Genomic DNA, 19,231 nt, shown 5'->3' on the forward strand with positions numbered 1-19,231 from the left:
CCTGTAAGGTGTTATACATGCATGAACAAAATATGCATCCCTTCAAAACCTTTCAAATGGTATACATTACATGCCAATGTTTTCTCAAAGGGTACTGTGTGCCAGAGTTCCAGGACAGACAGGATTCCCACACTCACCAGGCTGATGAGTGAGCTGGGAACACAGGAAAAAAGGAGTGATCCAGGGAGGCATGAAGTTTTTGAAGGGAGGAATGTATAAAGTAAGATGTAAAAGATGAATATAGGTCAGTCAGGTTGGGATGGGGTAACAGCTCAGTGATAAAAGTATTTACCAACATGTGTGGGACCGTCGGTTCAGTCCCCAGTGCCAGAAAAAGAAAATCAGCAAGCAGGGAGGTGTGGAACACGAAGAATGAACTCTTATTCATGGAAAAGGTAAAAACACAACTCAGAGCTAGCGGGGCATGAGCAAGGCGGGTGTTCCCCATTAGGGCTGCATGGGAACAACTCACAGAAGGGTTGGGGCAATATGCCACCCAAGAGGATCCCAGAGAAGTATCCAGAATGAAGTTGGAGGAGTAAGCACAAATAGCCCTTGAAATTACGTTAAGAAGTATAGGTCTTATACTCTTGGGGCATCACTGGGGGTAAAAAATACCCCAACAATCCTATTCTAATGAAATTACGTACATTAGCATAGCAGTAGCCAGCTGTGTCTCAGCAGCTTCACTTAGGGAATACAGGAAATAATCTCTGTGTTCACCTACTTGATACAATAAACAGCAAGGTATATATGTACATGTGTTAAAGTGTCAAAAAGGTGAGCTTTATCCATGTCATGCACTGTGTTACATTTCTGTGCATTTATAATTTGTTTCATTAAATGTTTTCTTTAGATTTGTCTTGTAGAATTGGCCTAATTCAGTACAATGCTGCATGAAAATCCATTTTTACAACTTTGGGAGGAGGTTGAAAGTGAGTCATCTGGTGAATCAACTATTGATGATGATCTGGATCATGTCAGCCAAAGAAGTTGAGACAGAGCAAAATATGAGAGATAGATATCTATAAAAGTACAGAACAAAGGCCCCTGATTCAGATGAGGAAGAAAGTTGTAGCATAAACAAATATTTGACTAGTCAAAATCATAAAAAAAGTCATGTATACCTGAATGATCAAATGTTAGAACTAGATCAGAACATGTTATTAGGTTCTTGCCAGGGATAAAACCTACTGGATAGAATGCCAACACTACAGTTTAATGCTGGACATTGTAATGAACAATATGCTACAAAATATCTTGAAGCACACTAATAGTGAAATACAAGTAAAACATTGTACATGAGTAATACTCAAATATGTGTTTATCATGACACTTCACTATCTGAACTGAAAATCTTCATAGGGAGACTTTATCATTCTAGTCATCATAATCTACAGAATTTATGGAGAAGTGACAGAAAGTGGCACTAAGATTTTTAGAACAATCATGATACTCAAGAGATTTGATTTTCTTCAAAATTGTCTGTTTTGACAACACAAAGATCCACTAAGAAAGAAAAATCCCATAATTTTGCTATTTCCTCATTTTTGAAAGCTTTGTTTTGCACTGTCAAGCAGTTTATACATCATATGAATACATGACAACAGACAAACAACTTACATCATTTTGTAGTTGTTGAAAGCTTTGATAATACATACCATCAATGAATCTTCAATATACAGTGTAAAAATATATGTCCTGGTGGATGCAAAGACATTTTACGCCTTGAATTTAGAAATTTGTCTTGGAACTTAGCCACCAGGCCTTTATTTGTACAGTAGTAAGCTGTGTGATGCTGTGAACAGACATGTTGCATGTATTTCAAAAAGTGACTCAAAGGTCACATTTAACAACTGTTTCGCTAGGTACCATTCATGTTACATTTGCTGAAAGAACATCAGTTGACCAGCACAGAAACTATTTGCAAGAACAAAGTGGAGCTTTCTGAAAAAATTCTACAAGTTCACAATTGAGAAATGTATAGTATGATCTTCAGATTTCAGAAAGACATAACACAGGCCTCCTATATGGTGAAGAAAAATGAAGTAGTGATACTGTCAACATTACACAAGGATGATAACACTGATAGGGAAGCTGGGTGTGTCTGTAATTCCAGCACATGGAAGGGTGAGGTCGGCAGACCTTGTGAGTTCAAGGCTAGTTTGGACTACACAGAAACCCTGTCTCAAAACAAAAATTGACACTGAATCCTAACACAAATGAAGCCATAAATGGTATCATTTGAAACACAAAGCACTGACCAATGATCTTGTTTCACTTGATGCTAAACAAGTGAGACATAAATATTGTCATAGTCTACTAAGAAAATAACCACCGCAAAATATCACAAGAAATTTTCTTGGAGGATTGGGACTGGAATTGACAAATGATCAATTATAACAGAGAAAGAACAACATAAATCTGCCCAAATAACTACAGCAGATCAGTGAACAGACAGGTGAAATATCAAAAAATCTCCAAAGAAAGCAGGAAGACCAGCAAGATATCAAGTATGTTTCACCAAAAAAGACAGGAAAACAAAAGGCATGTGTTATCACTATAAGCAAGATTTGTGTATGGAACATGCTGCTGTCATGAAGAATGCTTTAGTGTTATATTTGATGGTAGAGTTGTTTGTATTTTCAATGTAGTTCACTTAGGAATCTACTTCTACTGCAATTTTTTAAATCTTGTAAGAAGATAAACCAGTTGATGTTAAAAATGTTTATTCTGAACACCCATATATTAAAATTTTAATTTTTATTTCATTGACATTTTATTTTCCTGTTTGGTACATATTGTTTAATATAATAAAATTCATAAAATTAATAATTCATCAATAGAAACACTTCTTTAAAAGACACAGGGGTGTTCTATACCCACTGTAATGCTCCTTTAAGCAAAACTTGGTCAATAACTTTAGGAAAAGGAGCTCTACTGATGATATTTATTCTGTTTTCTTGTTTGTGGAACATGAAAAAGAAGGTGAAAGGGAAGGGAAAATGAAATGTTTTCTATGAACCATCTGAGAGAAATGGACATGGGAAATACACATCACTTTTGTAATATAACATTAAGTGTTTGCATATGTTTAACATTTTGCAAGCATATAAATATATGGAATTCAAAAATGCTTCAGTGGCCCAATCGGTTAGTGCGCGGTACTTATATAAACATATGAAACTCTAGGGATTTAATAATTTGGCTTTCTAAACTGCTCGCCTACTGCCTCAACAAAATAATAGCAAATAATCATATTCTAAAACAAAACAGATATTATTCGCATCAATTTAAAAGAAAATAAAAGCCCTCAGTAATTACACAAGAATTTTTAAGACAGCTGAAAAGTTTAGATCATCAACATTTTAAGAAGCTTGATTTTAGAAAAACAATACAAGTGTATCCTAGAAAGGATAAAAAGTAGTCATATCTTTTTAGTTGTGCTTCTTTTATTCAGAAACTTTTTCAAGAAAATTACTCAAATGTTGTGCATAGCAAAAACTCCCAAATAAACAGTTTAATCATCATTTAAAACATTGTATGTTACTTCTGTTGGTTTTCTTGAATGGAATAAGACCCTGTAAAGGTAATATTATTTTTCATAATTATATAAGACTAAACCACTCTGTTGATTCCAGAACTTCTATTGGTTTTCCATTAAATAAATGTAATGTTCTCGGTATGATAACACTTGGGTAGTTGAGGGAGAAAACAATTAAGGTCAAAAAATAAAAACACAAAGAGAACAAAACAATCAGAGTCCCATGAACCTATATAAGTGTTCCCTTATGTGGGAATCATTTTGATGTGAATGACTGTCACTGTTTATTTGATTAATATGTTTATTACAATGTGTTTGCTAAAAACCCACAATTGCACTAATTTGGGTTATAAATAATTTGGGTTTTGTTCTTTCTAACAAGTTGACATATTATGATAAAAGGATATTTTGTGTTATTTAAAAGCTCAAATGCAACATTTTAAAGAATACAGGACAGAAGGATTACGAATATTACAGTGAACCAAAAAGTATGACTTAGAATATCTTTTTCTCGGCTGAAAAGTTTTTCCAAAATAAATCTGTCACTTAACCATACATTTTCATTTGTAAATACATACTGGAAAACATTTTTTCAAGTAGAACTATTATCTTTCCATTCCTCCAGAAAGAGTTAAATATTAGCAAGAAATAAAGTTTATTATGTTTTTCTTATTCTTTACGTCAGGCTTTATAAAATTAGCAAATGCACTGAGGACAAAAGAATAAACTTTTTTTCACTGAAGTTTATCAGGTTCTAGTTCTACTGGAATATATTCAGATTCAGAACCCGACACAGAAAAAAAGTAATCTAAATTTTCTTGTTCATATAGCTGATACAAATATATGTTGCCTTTTCAGAGGATCTTAATATAAAATTAAAAATCTGGTAACTGGGTATAAAAACCATGACTTCAAAATCCACTAATTTCTTTAAAAATTGTTACTTTTGCAACAAGCTTTTGATAGTCCATATGACATTCTTCCATCTGATGATGCTCACAATGAAATGTAGGTCTCTCATTTTTATAGTAATGACAAATGAAAATTGTCATATATGCTATGCTTCTCTAATAAGAATGAAATAGCAATGACAAGGACAATTATTAATGTGCATTGTGTATTTGGTGCAGATAATATTCTCAGTTCTTAACTTTTGGTAACCCTACTAATCTTAGAGTTCTGTGTTACACATACTGTAATTATTCTGATCTACTCTCAAATGTGAAGGTACATTAAGAGATTTACTGGTATGAATGGGAAAACATAGAATGTACTGTAGTTTATTCAACTGCACCAGTTTACTTATAGATAGGCTGGCATTAATAGTTCTTGAACACCAGTTGTCACAGGATTACTCTTGGTTGCACACATTAATTTCTCAATGAATTTTGATCAATTTCTTACAACAGAAAATTATTAAATTCAAACTCACATATACAGGCACATAGGCATACACAAAACATACTTATGTCCAACACATTTTAAATTCTCTAGTAGTCAAAGAAAGAAAATGATAAAATGCCAAGAGAGAAAAAAAAAAGATGTGAGATGAGAGAGTTAAATTCATCCATGCATCTGAACACATTTATGACATTTTCAAGGGTGGACATTATTGAAGAATATTTAAGAAAAATTTTACAATAATAAATAAATTTAAGACAAAATTGTATGATGTGTTGTTTACTCAAATTAAAAAAGCAAATAATTTACACCAAAAAGAGGACATACTTACAGAACTATCCAAGAAAGTAATAGCAGACTGACACAGCAGGCTTTTTTTCTAAAACTATTTCCAATTGTTCTATTTCAATCACTCTGGTATAATCTTGTTTTCAACATAATTTAATTTCACAATACTAGTTCCCAGGCATGTACAAATTTATGTGACCAAATACAGTGATTTTCTTTTTTCATCTTATAACAAAATTAAGTTTTGTGCAATTCAAGAGGAAAAGACAAAACATACATTAAAAAGATGTTTTAGTCTGAAAAAATAAAGCAAATTTAGAATTAAAAGTCAAAGCTGATTGAACTGAGGCATATTTCCATCTGTTATTAATGCTTGAGTTACATACTAAAGATGAGATTATTCATCAAGTCCCTCATATGTTAGTAAATGGGATTTTGGTTGTAATTTAATTCCATAAACCCTGTCCACATGACCTCCCAATTCATTCAAAATAAGTATTACAGTGGGCTGAAATGAATTAAAACAGTTAACAACACCGAAGAGTATTTCTTTATTTTATTAAGAAATGCCTGTATGAAAATATATTAACATAAAAGGAAGATTCCATTATATACACTAAAATTGTTGTCCTCTCTCTCTCTCCTCTTTTTTGTCTTTCTTCTCCTTTTCAAGAAAAGTGGTGCTATGTGAATTTCTTCCATATCATGTAACGAAATAATCCTTAATGTGAAAATACAAGTAACAATCTAAGATGTGACATGTCTGCATAAGCAAGTACATAAGCAATTGTGAGTGCCTGAGTGTGACTGGAGCTCCTGTGCTGGCTGTGAGGGTGCTCGCAGAGCTAATAAGAGCTGCTGGGTTCTGTGCTCAGCAGGGCTCCCCTGTCCTTCCTTGGCTACTTCGCCTGGTAGTGGGGAGGGGAGGCACACAGAGCTGTGCTGCTACTTTACAGTGGTATAGGCACAGAGCCGCTGATCAATTGCTGCCCTCTCCTCAGTGTACATACTACACTACTGCACACCCTTCTGTCCCCACAATGGTTCCACAGTTCCAGAACACTGGCTCAGAGGGTACTTTAAGAAGACTTGGAAAGACTTTTGGAACTAGCATAATTTGCACTAAAGTTTCTTATCTTTCGAGTGATGAAAGTGTTGGCCACAAAATATTCCAAAGACAAAAAAAAAAAAAAAGTAAGTTTAAGAAACTTTGTGTATAGGCAGATACATGGACACCAACCTTGGATTTCATTCGAGACCGCAGTTGTGCCTATAGACACATCATCATAATAATCACCTTAGTATATGCACATTCACTGGACCACACGAGTTTTCACTTTTTCCCTTTTCTACCCCAACCCACTCCCTTATTTATATACACAACAGTGTCTAAGAAATAGGCTTCTGAAGTTTCAAAATACATAGCAAAACTAAGCACTATGGCTAAGAACTCATCCTCCCTTTTCATGAAAACCTGGAGTGCCTCATGTGACACGCACTTGCAGGCCCAACTCCTTCACATGTCAGCAGCAGCTCCTGCAGATCCCTTCCTCAAAGGCTGCCTTTAAAAAGCAGAGCTGTCATTCATCATCCTCTCCTTACAGAGACTGTTACTTTTGTTTCATCACAAACCTCGGCCTGTTTATTAGCAGTTCCACTACTATCAGATGACATTTGTTTTGCTTAACGTACATAGTTTTAGAAAAAAAATACAGCACTGTTATTACTACATTGTATGAAAAAATCCCAGTGTCCATTTAGCTGACACTGCATCAGCTGCTGCTTACACTGGGCTTAGCTAATGGACTTTTAATGTCAGAGGGGTTATGTGCAGTTACTGGCTATTAGCAGAAATGGCTCCTTTCTATAAAAATCACTTTTCCTGAAGTGTGTTGTTTGAACATTCCTTTCTCTAATTTAGTGACTGTCACTGAATGCAAAACTAACTCAAGGACTCTGGAGCCTGCTGTTATCTTTAAGACCCTCTTTTTAACCTTGCAATCTAGCGTTAAACAGGCAAGCCCCCTCATTAACATTTAGACTGGTAATCGCACAACTTCATGAGGAGTTATTATTCACTTTGCTGTTCTTGACAGTGTATTACATATTGCACTATGAAAACAGTGTCATTAATGAAATATATTTGTAAGACAGAGAATGTCTAAAATAGTTTCTGAATTCTAGAATATTTGTCTACTTTAAAAATCTTAGTTCAAAATAGGCAAGTGGTACACAAATGTGTGTCAATAGCCACTAAATACCTTTATTTATTTATTTTTGTCTTTTTCCTTTTTATCGGTACCAGGGATCGAACTCACGACTGCCTGCTTGCAAGGCAGGCGCTTATGCCGCTGAGCTAAATCCCCAGCCCCCACTAAATACCTTTATATTAATATGTCATGTAAACATTATACATCTGTATTACAGTAATATTGAACACAAGCAAGGAAGTATATTCTAAGATCCTCCAAGAAATTCTGCATATTCTTTTACAAGTAATAACCTTTGCCCCTTCCCAATAACTTCTTTAGTCTATGTAAATAAAACTTTAAAGGAACACAATGGATAATCCACAAACAAGCTATTTGAAAAGGTCCAAGAAATTAAAACACTCTCTTTTATTAAAATGTAACAGAAGTCGTGGTTGAATTCTGGCCAGTGAAAAGCATGTACCTGACCTCTCCTTCCATCAGCCCAGCACAGGGTCACCTCACACAGGGTACTCACAGGAGGCTGCAGTCCTCCCACAGCATGTCCAAGAAGACAGTCATGAAAATGCATGCTAGACTTTAGCCCTGTGCACATGAAAGTAGACATTCTCCTTTAGTTGACAAATTACAGTCCATTGCGGGAGTCTAGGAAAACAACAAAAGTTCTCCTCTACCCATATGAAATAAGTCAGCAAAGAGGGAATCACCTGGCTGACAGCAGAAAACCTGTTTCTATCAGATAATCCACTGCATAATGAGGTGGAAGCATCTCTATCCTTCACTGGGGAGATGACTTAGCAGTTCACCAAGAGCAAGACAACTTTCAGCGAAAAGTAAGATATAATTTTTCATTCACAAATCAGTGATTAAATCTGATTTCCTAGTCTACAATTACCTTCATGAGTTTGTTTTATAAAACATTTGTTTTCATTTCTTTGATACTATCTGTTTTTGAGAATACTGCCAAGTCTGTTTGAAAATGAACTCTTTGTTTCTAAGAAAAATAAATAAATAAACTACAAGTACATATTGGCCCATACGCACATCCCGTCCAATACACACTTATCTCAAGCATATATATATATATATATATATATATATATATATATATATTCACAGGGAATTATCTAGTCCTGGCAAATCTTCATTTCAGTGAGGACTTGAAGTCCCCTAGAAAATGTCACCCTAGAAAATAATTTCATAGTTATTTAATTCAATAGAAAAGACACATAAACAACGGGCACAGTGGTGTGCATGGCTATAATCCAGCACGATGGCAGGCTGAGGCAAAAACACAGAAGTTTAACCCCAGCCTGGGCAACATAGCAAATTATTGATTTCCTACTTCAAAAAATAAAATAAACAGACAAATACATTTTTTTTTTTTTTTTTTTTGCTTTTTGCTGGTGGGGAACATAAAAGGCTAAAAAGAGCGGACAGGTAGAAACCAAGACTAGTTCAAGGAGCTGGATGAATACCAAATTGCTAATAAGTACAGGACCTGCTAAAGGAGTGAAGTGGTTATTATGCAGCAACTTATTTGAAGAGGTCAGTTGAGTGGTTTCAATCATAAGACATGTATATCTTTCATCTGGTCATCATTTCTAATAAAATCCAGTGCAGTGACTCCTCTCTCCCTTGTCACCAGGGAAACATCTACATTAATATTTTTCCTGGCCATTCTGCTTTTTGCATTGCAGTATGTAAACCTAACTTTAAATTCCATATAGACCTATGTATATGCACAAGCATAAAGAAAAATAAGCAAATATATATTTCCATCAGTATATAAGAATAGAGTGAGACTAGTTTTTCAATGTACTATAATTCTATTAAAGATAAACCTCACTTAAGCAAATACTTTTCGTAAAAACTGTCCCTAAGGTGTGTCCTATAACCAAGAATGCCATTCAACTTTATGAGCAGATGAGTTTTAAGAAACAACCCTGGTATTGTTACAAATGACAGTGTTTAGAAAGTCACTAACAAGTGGCAAGGCACATCATAAGAACCACTCAAAGTTATCAGTTCCTTGCTGATTTAATTCTAATTCTCAAGCACAAATAGATCCTACAGGATTAAAACTTCTAACACACACTCATTAAAATGCCTTCCTCGCTATTTTGCTATGTTAAATGGCATAACTGAAAATCAAGAATGTACTTAGGAAAGTTTCAAGTCAGAGGATCTCTTGAAAAGGTCTGTATTCTGGGTAGCACAAATAATGAATCCTTTAAACACACTTGTTATTCCTCAGCTTCCAGAGCAGTTACTAAAACAAGTTTTTGTTTTCCACCTCTCTGCAGCCTCTGTGAGTAATGGTTGTGATAGGTGGTGAAGAGGAGAAAGTCTTAGCTTCCTTCAGTTTTCAAATTTTATCCATAGCACATTTTAAAGTTTACAGTCGTTCATCAACTTAGAGAGATTTAGAATGAAGAAGGAAAGCTGCTACAGAAAATGACAGGCAATATAATTACTGTTTTATTTACAGTGTTTTCAAGATTGCTGCTTGCTAAACTTGAGTGTTTCCACTGGGTGGCTATAGTGTGTATATCTGGCAAACATTTTATTAAATGAACATACAATATATCATTTTCTTTTTGCCAAAAGCTAAATCCAATATCAACATATATCACACAGACATAATTCTTAAAGTGAAATTACTGTAATTTATGTTCTTTTTCCCATCATAAAGTTTTTTTGTGGAGGTAATTTGGGTTTCTTCTGGTTTTGATTAGAGATGACACAGGTCTCTGAAAATCATATATAATAAAAACACAATGCTGTTGTCACTATTACTTTTAGTCTGGATAAAAGTTAGAAAATACCATCTGTTAAAAGCAATCTTTAATCTAATCCATAGAAGGCATTTTTATGCTCCTGAAATTCCCAAAAGATATTGAATTGAAATAATTTTTTAAAAAAATTTTCAAATTCATAGAGAATAAAAGCACCCAAAACTGATCCCTTTAATTTAATTTTATTTTTTGTGGTACTGGGGATCGAACTCATAGCCTTGAGCTTGCCAGGCCGGCGCCTATACCACTGAGCTAAATCCCCAGCCCATTGAGTCCTTTAATTTTAATCTTACACATTTTTCTTTGCCTATAATCATAAATGGATATTATTATACTACATATTCTGATATACTACAGTAAACTGTAGTATTAAGGAAATGTGAACTATTAATTAACTTTAAATGATCACTTTTACCTACAAATGCTGTACTTCTCTACTAATCTTTTACATTGTTAGTTTTCTTGAGATTTGCAAAAGAAACTTTAAATTTCTATTCATGAACATACTGTCCCTGTAACTGGACTACAGATACATTTTAGTATATAAGCATTGATCTATTTTTATTGGAAAGGAATACTCATATATAAGATGAAAAACAAGAAATGTTAGCGTTCATCAATAAACTTGTTAAATGTGCCGAGGGACTTTCTGTTGTTTAACATCCTCAGTCAGAAGGAGAGATAATTCCTGTTCGTCTACACGAGGCATTTTTATAGCTCTCATAATTGCTGAGCAATGAAACTAGCCACAGGATGCACATGACAAAATGATTAATGGAAGTAAAACTTCCTATCCTCACAACATTTTAAAATAAATAAGACTGGAAACTCTGGGATGAATTTGGTTAATCAATATCATCTGTTAAGGCGATTACGTGCAATGCTGCATTTGAGACTCCTAACAGGTACGTCAATAAAATGATGCTTGCCTGGTTTCTCTCACTCTGCCCTTTCACTGCCATGGTGGCAATGAGATGTGGCTTGCTATTTCACTAGAGAGGGTATTCACCAAACACTGGAGATTTCAGATGTCACACTTCACTTGTGCAACACAAAGCACTTTTAAATCACTGTTTACTGCCAATAAAAGACATAATGATGTAAAGACAAGTATCTGCATATTTGGTACCTTTAAAGCAATAGTTCCCTTTCTAAGTCATAACTTTCATTTAATTTGTGTCACTGCAACTTTAGCACCATGAACTTTGTACAGAAGTCTACACGTTTTCAGTACTCTGAAATCGCATACATTTTTCTGTGTATTTCAAAATCTGGTTACATGATCCTAAGGAGTAATTTTGTGGGGAAGAGCTTGCTAAATACAAGAAACCACATTACAACTTCAAGCCAAAAGTTTTTGAAAACTCACAAATTCTTGTTTAATATTTTCTAACATTTTGTTTATTTAAAGGTCCACATATTTACAATGTGTGTATTTTTATGAAAAGACAGAAATTCTCTGGCAGCTTCAAACAGGATTAAAAATCTTTACTATTATGAATCTTATGAGCTCATAAAACTACTGCTATAAAATGTTTTTTTTTAAAATCTTTGTAGTCTGGCAAGCATAAGGTTGTGAGTTCAATCCCTGTACCAAAAAAAAAAAAAAAAAAAAAAAAAAAAACCTTTGTAAATTTGAGATAAATACTATAGAAAGTATAAACGATCTAATTAACTGAATTTCAAGAACCAGAAAAAAGGAAAATAGTGTTTTAAAACTGCTAAAGATAAGTTTATTATAATTCAAAGAAGCAGCATAAAATATATCATTAAGTTCTGTGAGTATAAACTATTCTTGAGTGATTCTGCCACAGTACTTAAGGTCTGGGATTCAGGCTGCCATTTTCCACAAACACATAAACAATAAAAAATCTGACCAAGAAACAACATCAAAGAACAGTTCGCACATAGGTTCAAGGTATCTGGAAGAGGGAGAACAGTAGGAGGAGAAAGAAAGACAAAAAGAAAGCAGACAGGAGAGATTTCAGGGTAAGGCCAGAACCAGGCTATCAATAATTACAAGCAAAATGACAATATATTTTCTGATAAGGGGGAACTGAACTCAGGGCCTTGCACTTGCCAGGAAGGTACTATGCTGCTGAGCTAGATTCCGGGCTCCCAAAATGACAATTCTACTGAAGAAAGATATCTCTTAAATCTTGCAAAGACCCTGTGAATCCTTAGTTTTATCTTAACTGTCTGCCAGAAAACAACAGGCTAAGAAATAACAATTATTATTTTTGCTTAATAAGAAAACGTCAATGCTTCAAGATATGCTGAATATATCATATATTACCTAGATTATCTAAGCTAGTATAAATTATGATATCCAAATTTTCTTTTCCACATATAATTTGAATAAATGGAAGTCCTGGCAAATTTGCCCTTCATGTCAACCTACATTTTACATATTTCTTTGTGTCATTTTAACATGTATTCAATTATATTCTCAGATTGTTGAAAATTACTTAAAGGGCTCATTTTCTCCAAACTCTTAGCAGAAACACTTGGTATATAACATGATTTTTTTTTTTCTGTAGAAGCCTTTATGAATTTACGAGAATTACCTTTGATATTACTTGTAAAGATAGAAAATGGAGAGTAAGGATTGTTGTCAAGACTTAACTGACACTGACCTGATGTGGGCTTGTTTAGTACTGTATTAGGTTCCCTTTCCCAGAAAGACTAGAAAGAAAAAAAAAGAGGTTCAGACAGGAGGTGAGACCCTCGCAGGCTGCAGAGGAACCTTGTTCTAGCCAGAAGTTTGCAGTGATCCATTTTCGAACATCTGTGCAGCCAGCTTCACTCTTGCTTTTGGGGAAACAGCACCTACAAGCTATCCTCAGTCGGAATTCAAAGTACTGACCTTTAATTTCTTTAATGTTTCAAATTTATCAATGTTCTGCAGAGTTTAAAACAAGAAATAATAGTTATATTCTGGGAATAAATACTGCTCTATAGTTTATTTATGTGAAGAAATTTAGTCAACCCGATGACCTCGAAGTATGCAACATTCTCACTTCACGTGTGTGGAAACTGGCATGAAAGGCTCTTTCATGCGTGGCCACACAGATGGCAGATATCGGTGGTCACTATGCTACCTAGTAGAATGGGCATCTGTTACCATCAGTCCTCAGCTTGTGCCTCTCCAAAGGTAGGCAAAATATACACTAAATCCAAGCAACACACTCTTAAAATGCAAATATAGTAACTACTCTATGTCGAGATTATGGTGTGGTGAAATACTATTTTGCTTAAATGGCTATGTTTTGACCTGCACTGTTTTGTTGTTATGTCCTCTTTTTTATCTCAATCTCCTTTTTATTATCTACTTTTTCATTTTTATCCTTTTAATTAAGGGAAAAATAAAAAATAGCAGGAAATATTATAGTAACCCACATTGATTTCCTACTAACTTGATTTGAAATCCTGTATTGCTTTCACCATCTTGTTTTGACTGATTTTCCTCTATTCTGTTTTGCTTGATAGTACCAAGTTCGAAAGTATAGGCAACAACTATGAAGACATTAAGATTCATTATGATGTCCATTCTGATTGACTATTATCTTCTTTTGAAGTCCTCTAATGTCTCCAATGTTTTGGTTTTATTGGTCTTGTTCTTTACTGTCTTGTTCAATTTTATTATAACTGATGATATAGGCAATTCTTTTTAAGATAGCAAGAGGCATTAATGGTAACCATCGTTGATCACCTTGTATTTTGTTTTTACATTATGTATTATGTCCATCCTTTTGATTGACTGACTCTGTCCTATTATGTCACATTTGGTTTTACTTTCTTCAAAAAAAAAGTAATAAGAACAGTGAGAGTAATAAAATCCAAATTGAGTAATTGTCATTGTACAAAAGAAAGGAAAAGAAAGTGCTCTAAAGGACATAACTGCATGTATATTTAAGTGTATAAGATAGGTAACCATATTACCAAGTTTTATTGTATCATTGAACAGAGCTGTTTGCAGTCTCACTGTCCACTCTATATGCTTTAATTTTGTAACTTGAACAATTATTTCTAAGATAACAATATGTATTCTATTAACTAGTGATTTCCTGTTTATTTTTTCTGAAATTCTGTATAACTTGTACCCTTTTTTTTTCTCCTTAAATAAAATTTAAAAAAAAAAAAAAAGAAAAAAAATGCAAATTTAGCTTCAAGAAAACCCTGTCTCTAGCCAAACCTCCGTCCTTAAAGTCCTCTGTGTAGAAATTATGGACCCAGCACCACCACTTACATCAGCACTCTGATCTTATCATGATTACTATCTTGGATATTTAAATGCAGAAAATAGTTAGATCTGCCCATTGCTATATTTCAGAAATGAATGATATACTACAGGCCTATATGTCTGTCTTCTTGATGGCTAGAGCTGTCTCATTCAACTCCATGTCCCTAATAAACTGCATAGAGTGCACAAAAATTGTGCCCTTTACCTGTAATAACACACTTATCCAGAAGAGCTGCTGAGTTTCTAATTTGTAGGAAAATATGAACAAGTGTTTTTTTTTTAACTACAATAAATACAAAAAGTCAAGTATAGGCTGGGATTGTGAGGCAGAAGCACTGGCTGGGTCTCCACCCCCACTCTTTCCTCCTGCTCTTCTGAAAGTGGTTATAGTCAGCAACACTGAAGTTTCTTCTGAGAGTGACTCCCTCTGCTGCTCCAGTAAAGCCATGACCTAAATCAGAAAAGTGCTAAATGCAGTCAAGGCCTACTAGAGAATGTATGGGCTATTGTACTAACTGGACAACCTAGCTTGAAGTACAGAACTGTTATATTTAAATAAATCCATGCCAGATAAGAGGGTATGCCTAGCAGAATTCATGCCTGTTTCCTATCCTTAGGGTACTTGTTTAAAACAGATTACTTCCAATTTTGATTACAACCAGTTCCCAAAGTACAATATAAGACACTTTCAGAATCCTGTCTTATTTAACTCTAAATCCTCCAAACCCAAAGCAAAGAAGCTAGGAGATCAATAAATCTGTTATAATTTAATGATTCCTCATTTTTTTGCAATTGCTTGTAAAGGTATTGTTTTAGGACTCTAAGCATTTTCTAAGCTACAACACACATTATGTTTATAAATAAAAAGGAAACTAGTCAATTTTTTATTACAAATTTCTAAATGAGTCCATAAATTTTTTTCCTAGCAAGAAAAAAATACATGGTGAAGTTGTAAGAAAATTCAGTTAGGCTTCAGTGCCTAATGTCAACACTCATATAAATCTGTAAAAGTACTCTACATTCTTTCACAGGAAAATTGTTGTTTCAATAAAAAGAAAACCCACTATAAATTAACTTAATAATACAAAATGATCCCAGTCTGATTACAGCCCAAGAATTTTCTGTGCTGCATTTGGATGTGTTAACACTTGTAACACTAGTTGGTGCTAGATAAGCAGAACTTTGATGCTGTATAGCACAGATAAAATGCATTTTATTAATTCAGAATCGCTGATCATACACTGGCACATGTACACATACATTCACATACACCACTATCTTTAGTAGTAAAATGTATCATTCTTGGAAGTCAGAAGCACCACAAATTCCCTGGAGCTAGGAATTCCCAGCAACCCTAAATGAAACAATTAGAGCATAGCCAGAAAGAAGTAAGTTGATGCCTAAAGGATAGAGAATTTCCCAAGGCCCTATTTTGAATGACTGCCTTTTGTCTTTAAACTAGTTACAAACAAACCGCACTCAATACCCATTCTGCTGTTCTATCTTAAACAAATGGACTTGACTATCACTGAGATATGTATTTCCAAAAGCTTCTAATTTTCCAACAGTTCAACAGATTTTAAAACCTCACTTACATTGAAAAGTAATGAACTTTCCTGTTTTAATTGCATACATACTTCCATTCATAAAAAGAGTAGGCTCTGGTCTTTTCTCTTCAACTTATCAGACCAGACATCACTCCTTGATGGTATAGGCCAGGGTGCCAATGCACTGGGAAGCACAAGAATGGAAAGAGATGGAGTCCTGACTATCTGGCACTGAACCCTGTGTGATTCTGAGAGCAAAGTGTTAAGCAGTTCAGCAGTAAGTAGGCCTGGAATGGGTAACAGCCACAATAACAGTAGCTGAGAGTTCGGAGCTGAGCTGTATATCTTCTCTGATACCTAACCGACACCACAGGGAGAGCTGGTGTCCAGGAGCATGGAAGAAAACAAAGATAAAAATGGTGTTATATTTCAAAGAGCACAGAGCTTAAAACAACAACAACAACAAAATGTATTCATCTAGCACTAAAGGAGCACAAGAAATGGAGAAGGACTCTACTGCAATGCATACAAGCAGCAGAACACATTTCCCTTTTCTACTTCACACCCAGTCTTTTACTTGTTTGGTCTACAAGAATCAAAAGTGCAAGACGCAAACGCCCAGTTTCTCTCATCCCAGTGCCTTTCCTTTTAATCTCTTTTCCTTTCTTTACACATTAATCCATTTACAGGCTCCTACTTGATTATCTTTATTGATCCTTTTTCTACCCAGTATTTAATTTGGCTGTTGTAAGCTCTCTGCAGGGACCCCATGTCCTTTTGGCACGTTTGGGGACTTTTAACTCCTCTTTCCCAAACTCTTCTCTTTGTAGCCAGTGCCAGGCCCTCCTGGACACCATCCTTTGTGTGCCCAAGAGCAGGTAAATTCCCTAAGAGTCACCAGGTGAACCCACAGCCTGCCCGCTCATCAGGTCGTGCCTCTCAACTCCCAAGTGCTTTCCCACTACAGCCCCAGCCTCCATGTCTTCCCAATTTCAAGAAATGTACAAGATCCTATGGTTCCCAATAGAGATTTTTCTTTCTAAAATGGATAGACAGATGATTTCTGGAGGTGTTCCTAAGAAAACCTGAGCATAGCCTCATGGACCGGAGGCATCTTGCAGAAAGGAAGGAAGGATTTATGAGACTGCCCACTTAGCAGGGCAACGGGAAAATTTACTCCAAAGTAGCTATCGCTAATTGACAAAGCTTTGCTAATCACTTACCTCCCACCCGACCACACCAGCCTCTCTCTCAGCTCCCTCCAGTTCTACTGGGCCCCTTCACCCCACAGCATCCCCAGGAGACCGCGGAGTCTGGAGCGCCAGCTCCCAGCAACACCGAGGAGTCTGGAGCGCCAGCCCCCAGCATCACCGAGGAGTTGGGGCTACCGCCTCCGCCCCAGCTCTCCAAATTCGGAAAGTGTAACGAGGAGTGAGTGAGAGAGGGAGAGAGAGAGAGGGAGGGAGAGAGCCTGTGTGTAGGGGAGATCCCCGGATTGCCTCTCCAAGCAGCACTAGCATCTTCCCAATACACCCACCACCACCACCCAGGAAAAACTGCTCTGCGCAGCTCCGCGAGCCAGCGATCACCCGCAAACGGGGGATAGCTAGGTGTGCACTTGGTCTGGCCAAGTTAGGAGCCCAAATAGGTTAGGAGAAACCAGGGTGGGGAGGGGAACCTTCTCGGAAGGATGGAAGCTGGCGCTGCCATTCCAAACTCAGGGAGAGAAGGGAGTCCTGCGATCGCCTGCCTCTCCTCTGCCTCTTACCCACCTTCAACTCGGCCTGCGCTCCTTCCACCCGGGCTCTCCCCAGGCCCCTGGATACTTATTTTGAAGCTCACGGGCAAAACGTCGGCGTCAAACTGGCTGGTTGCTCGGAGGAGTTGCAGGTTCGGTTGGAACGACCGGCGGTCCCCCAGAGCTTGGGCTTTTAAGTTCCCCACGGCCCCGAAGGAAGGAGGGCGCACAGAGGCGGGCACCAGCGGCCTGCGTGCCAGGACGCCGGCCCAAGCAGCAGCGGCCGCCGGGCAAGGGCGCCTGCGGCTCTTCCGCGGAGGCTGAGGACGCGCTGCCCGCGCCGAGCTCCGGGAGACCTTGCCACTCCGGGCGCGGCACGGCGCGGGGAGCCAGAGCGCACGGACAGCACGCAGCACAAGTCCCCAAGCCTCCCGGGCACAGCATGCAACACCGTGCGCGTGCGGATCAAAAAGTGCAAAGACACCCAGAGCCCCACACGCCCGTGGACGGGGACGGATGCGCATCCCTCACCCGTGCGTCCCTGGTCCACCCTGGCCCAGCTCGAAAGACAAATTAAAGACCAGCACGGTAGCAGCTCCTTGACTAGTTGGCAAAGTGGCATTTCTGGCGTTTAAAGTGGCCCTTGGTGAAGCGCTGCGCGCAAGAAGCAGGGAGCAAGCGGAAAGGGGGCGTAGGGAGGTGGCCGGCCGCGGACCCCTACCTTGGGCGGCGGAGCCGGTACCGGTGGCGCCGAGCAGGGCCAGGGCAGGTAGCACGAGCGTCTGCAGCGCGTATCCCAGTCCCAGTCCGCAGCGGGCCGCCGTCGCCCGCAGCCCTTTCCTCATCCTCGACAGAGGTGCGTGGGGACGCCGGGGAGACGCGGAGCGCTGAGAGAGCCCCGCCGGACCCGTGCGCCGCGGAGCGTCCGGAGAAACAGCGACGCGCGAGCGCCACGCTCCACTTTCTCCGCGGCAGGAGCCAGGAGGGCGGGGAGGAGCCGCCGAGGAGGAGTTTGAAGGTCCCTAGCTCCCGCGCCTCCCGCCCGGCCGCCGCGAGCGCCGCTCTGCCCCCACTCGGGGAGACTGGGAGGCGCAGGCCAAGCAGCCGCGCCGGGCGTGGAAGCGCCAGTCCGCGAGGTCGGGCGGCGGGGCGGGGCGGGGCAGTGGGGCGGAGCCAGGAAGACCCTCCGGAGCGGGCGCGGCGTGGCCGGGTGTGGGGCGCCTCGTGGCAGGGCGAGGTGCCCCGCCCTAGGTGCGCGCGGGTGGAAGGGGATGTGCGTGCGGCGCGGGAGGGGTGGGGTACGCCGCCGGAGCTCGCCGCCTGCCGCCAAGATAAGGGAGGTCTGGACGACGCGGCGGCGAGGGGGCGCCCACCCAGCCTGCAGCCAGCCAGCTTCTCCTCCAGGCGCGCGGGCTTCTGTAGGCTCCCTGGACTGCACCGCGCCTAGACTTAGGGTCTCCCG

General features: G+C 38.3%; 1 protein-coding gene across 2 annotated transcripts in view; it reads right to left on the minus strand.

Moving 5' to 3' along the window:
- Positions 1–18,390, minus strand: part of Unc5c (unc-5 netrin receptor C) — a 355,058-nt gene extending 336,668 nt beyond the window's left edge. The window contains exon 1 of one of the 2 annotated variants that reach the window (XM_063247291.1): positions 17,804–18,390. In XM_063247291.1, coding sequence (XP_063103361.1) covers positions 17,804–18,293 — 490 coding nt within the window. In that variant the 5' untranslated portion in view covers positions 18,294–18,390. The remainder of the gene's footprint in view (positions 1–17,803) is intronic. The other variant, XM_063247292.1, reaches the window with a different exon arrangement.
- Positions 18,391–19,231: the final 841 nt, after the last annotated feature.

Source organism: Cavia porcellus, unplaced genomic scaffold (genome assembly GCF_034190915.1).
Source record: "Cavia porcellus strain 051 isolate PalLab524CR breed Dunkin Hartley unplaced genomic scaffold, mCavPor4.1 scaffold_4, whole genome shotgun sequence".
In the NCBI taxonomy this organism is placed as follows: domain Eukaryota; kingdom Metazoa; phylum Chordata; class Mammalia; order Rodentia; family Caviidae; genus Cavia; species Cavia porcellus.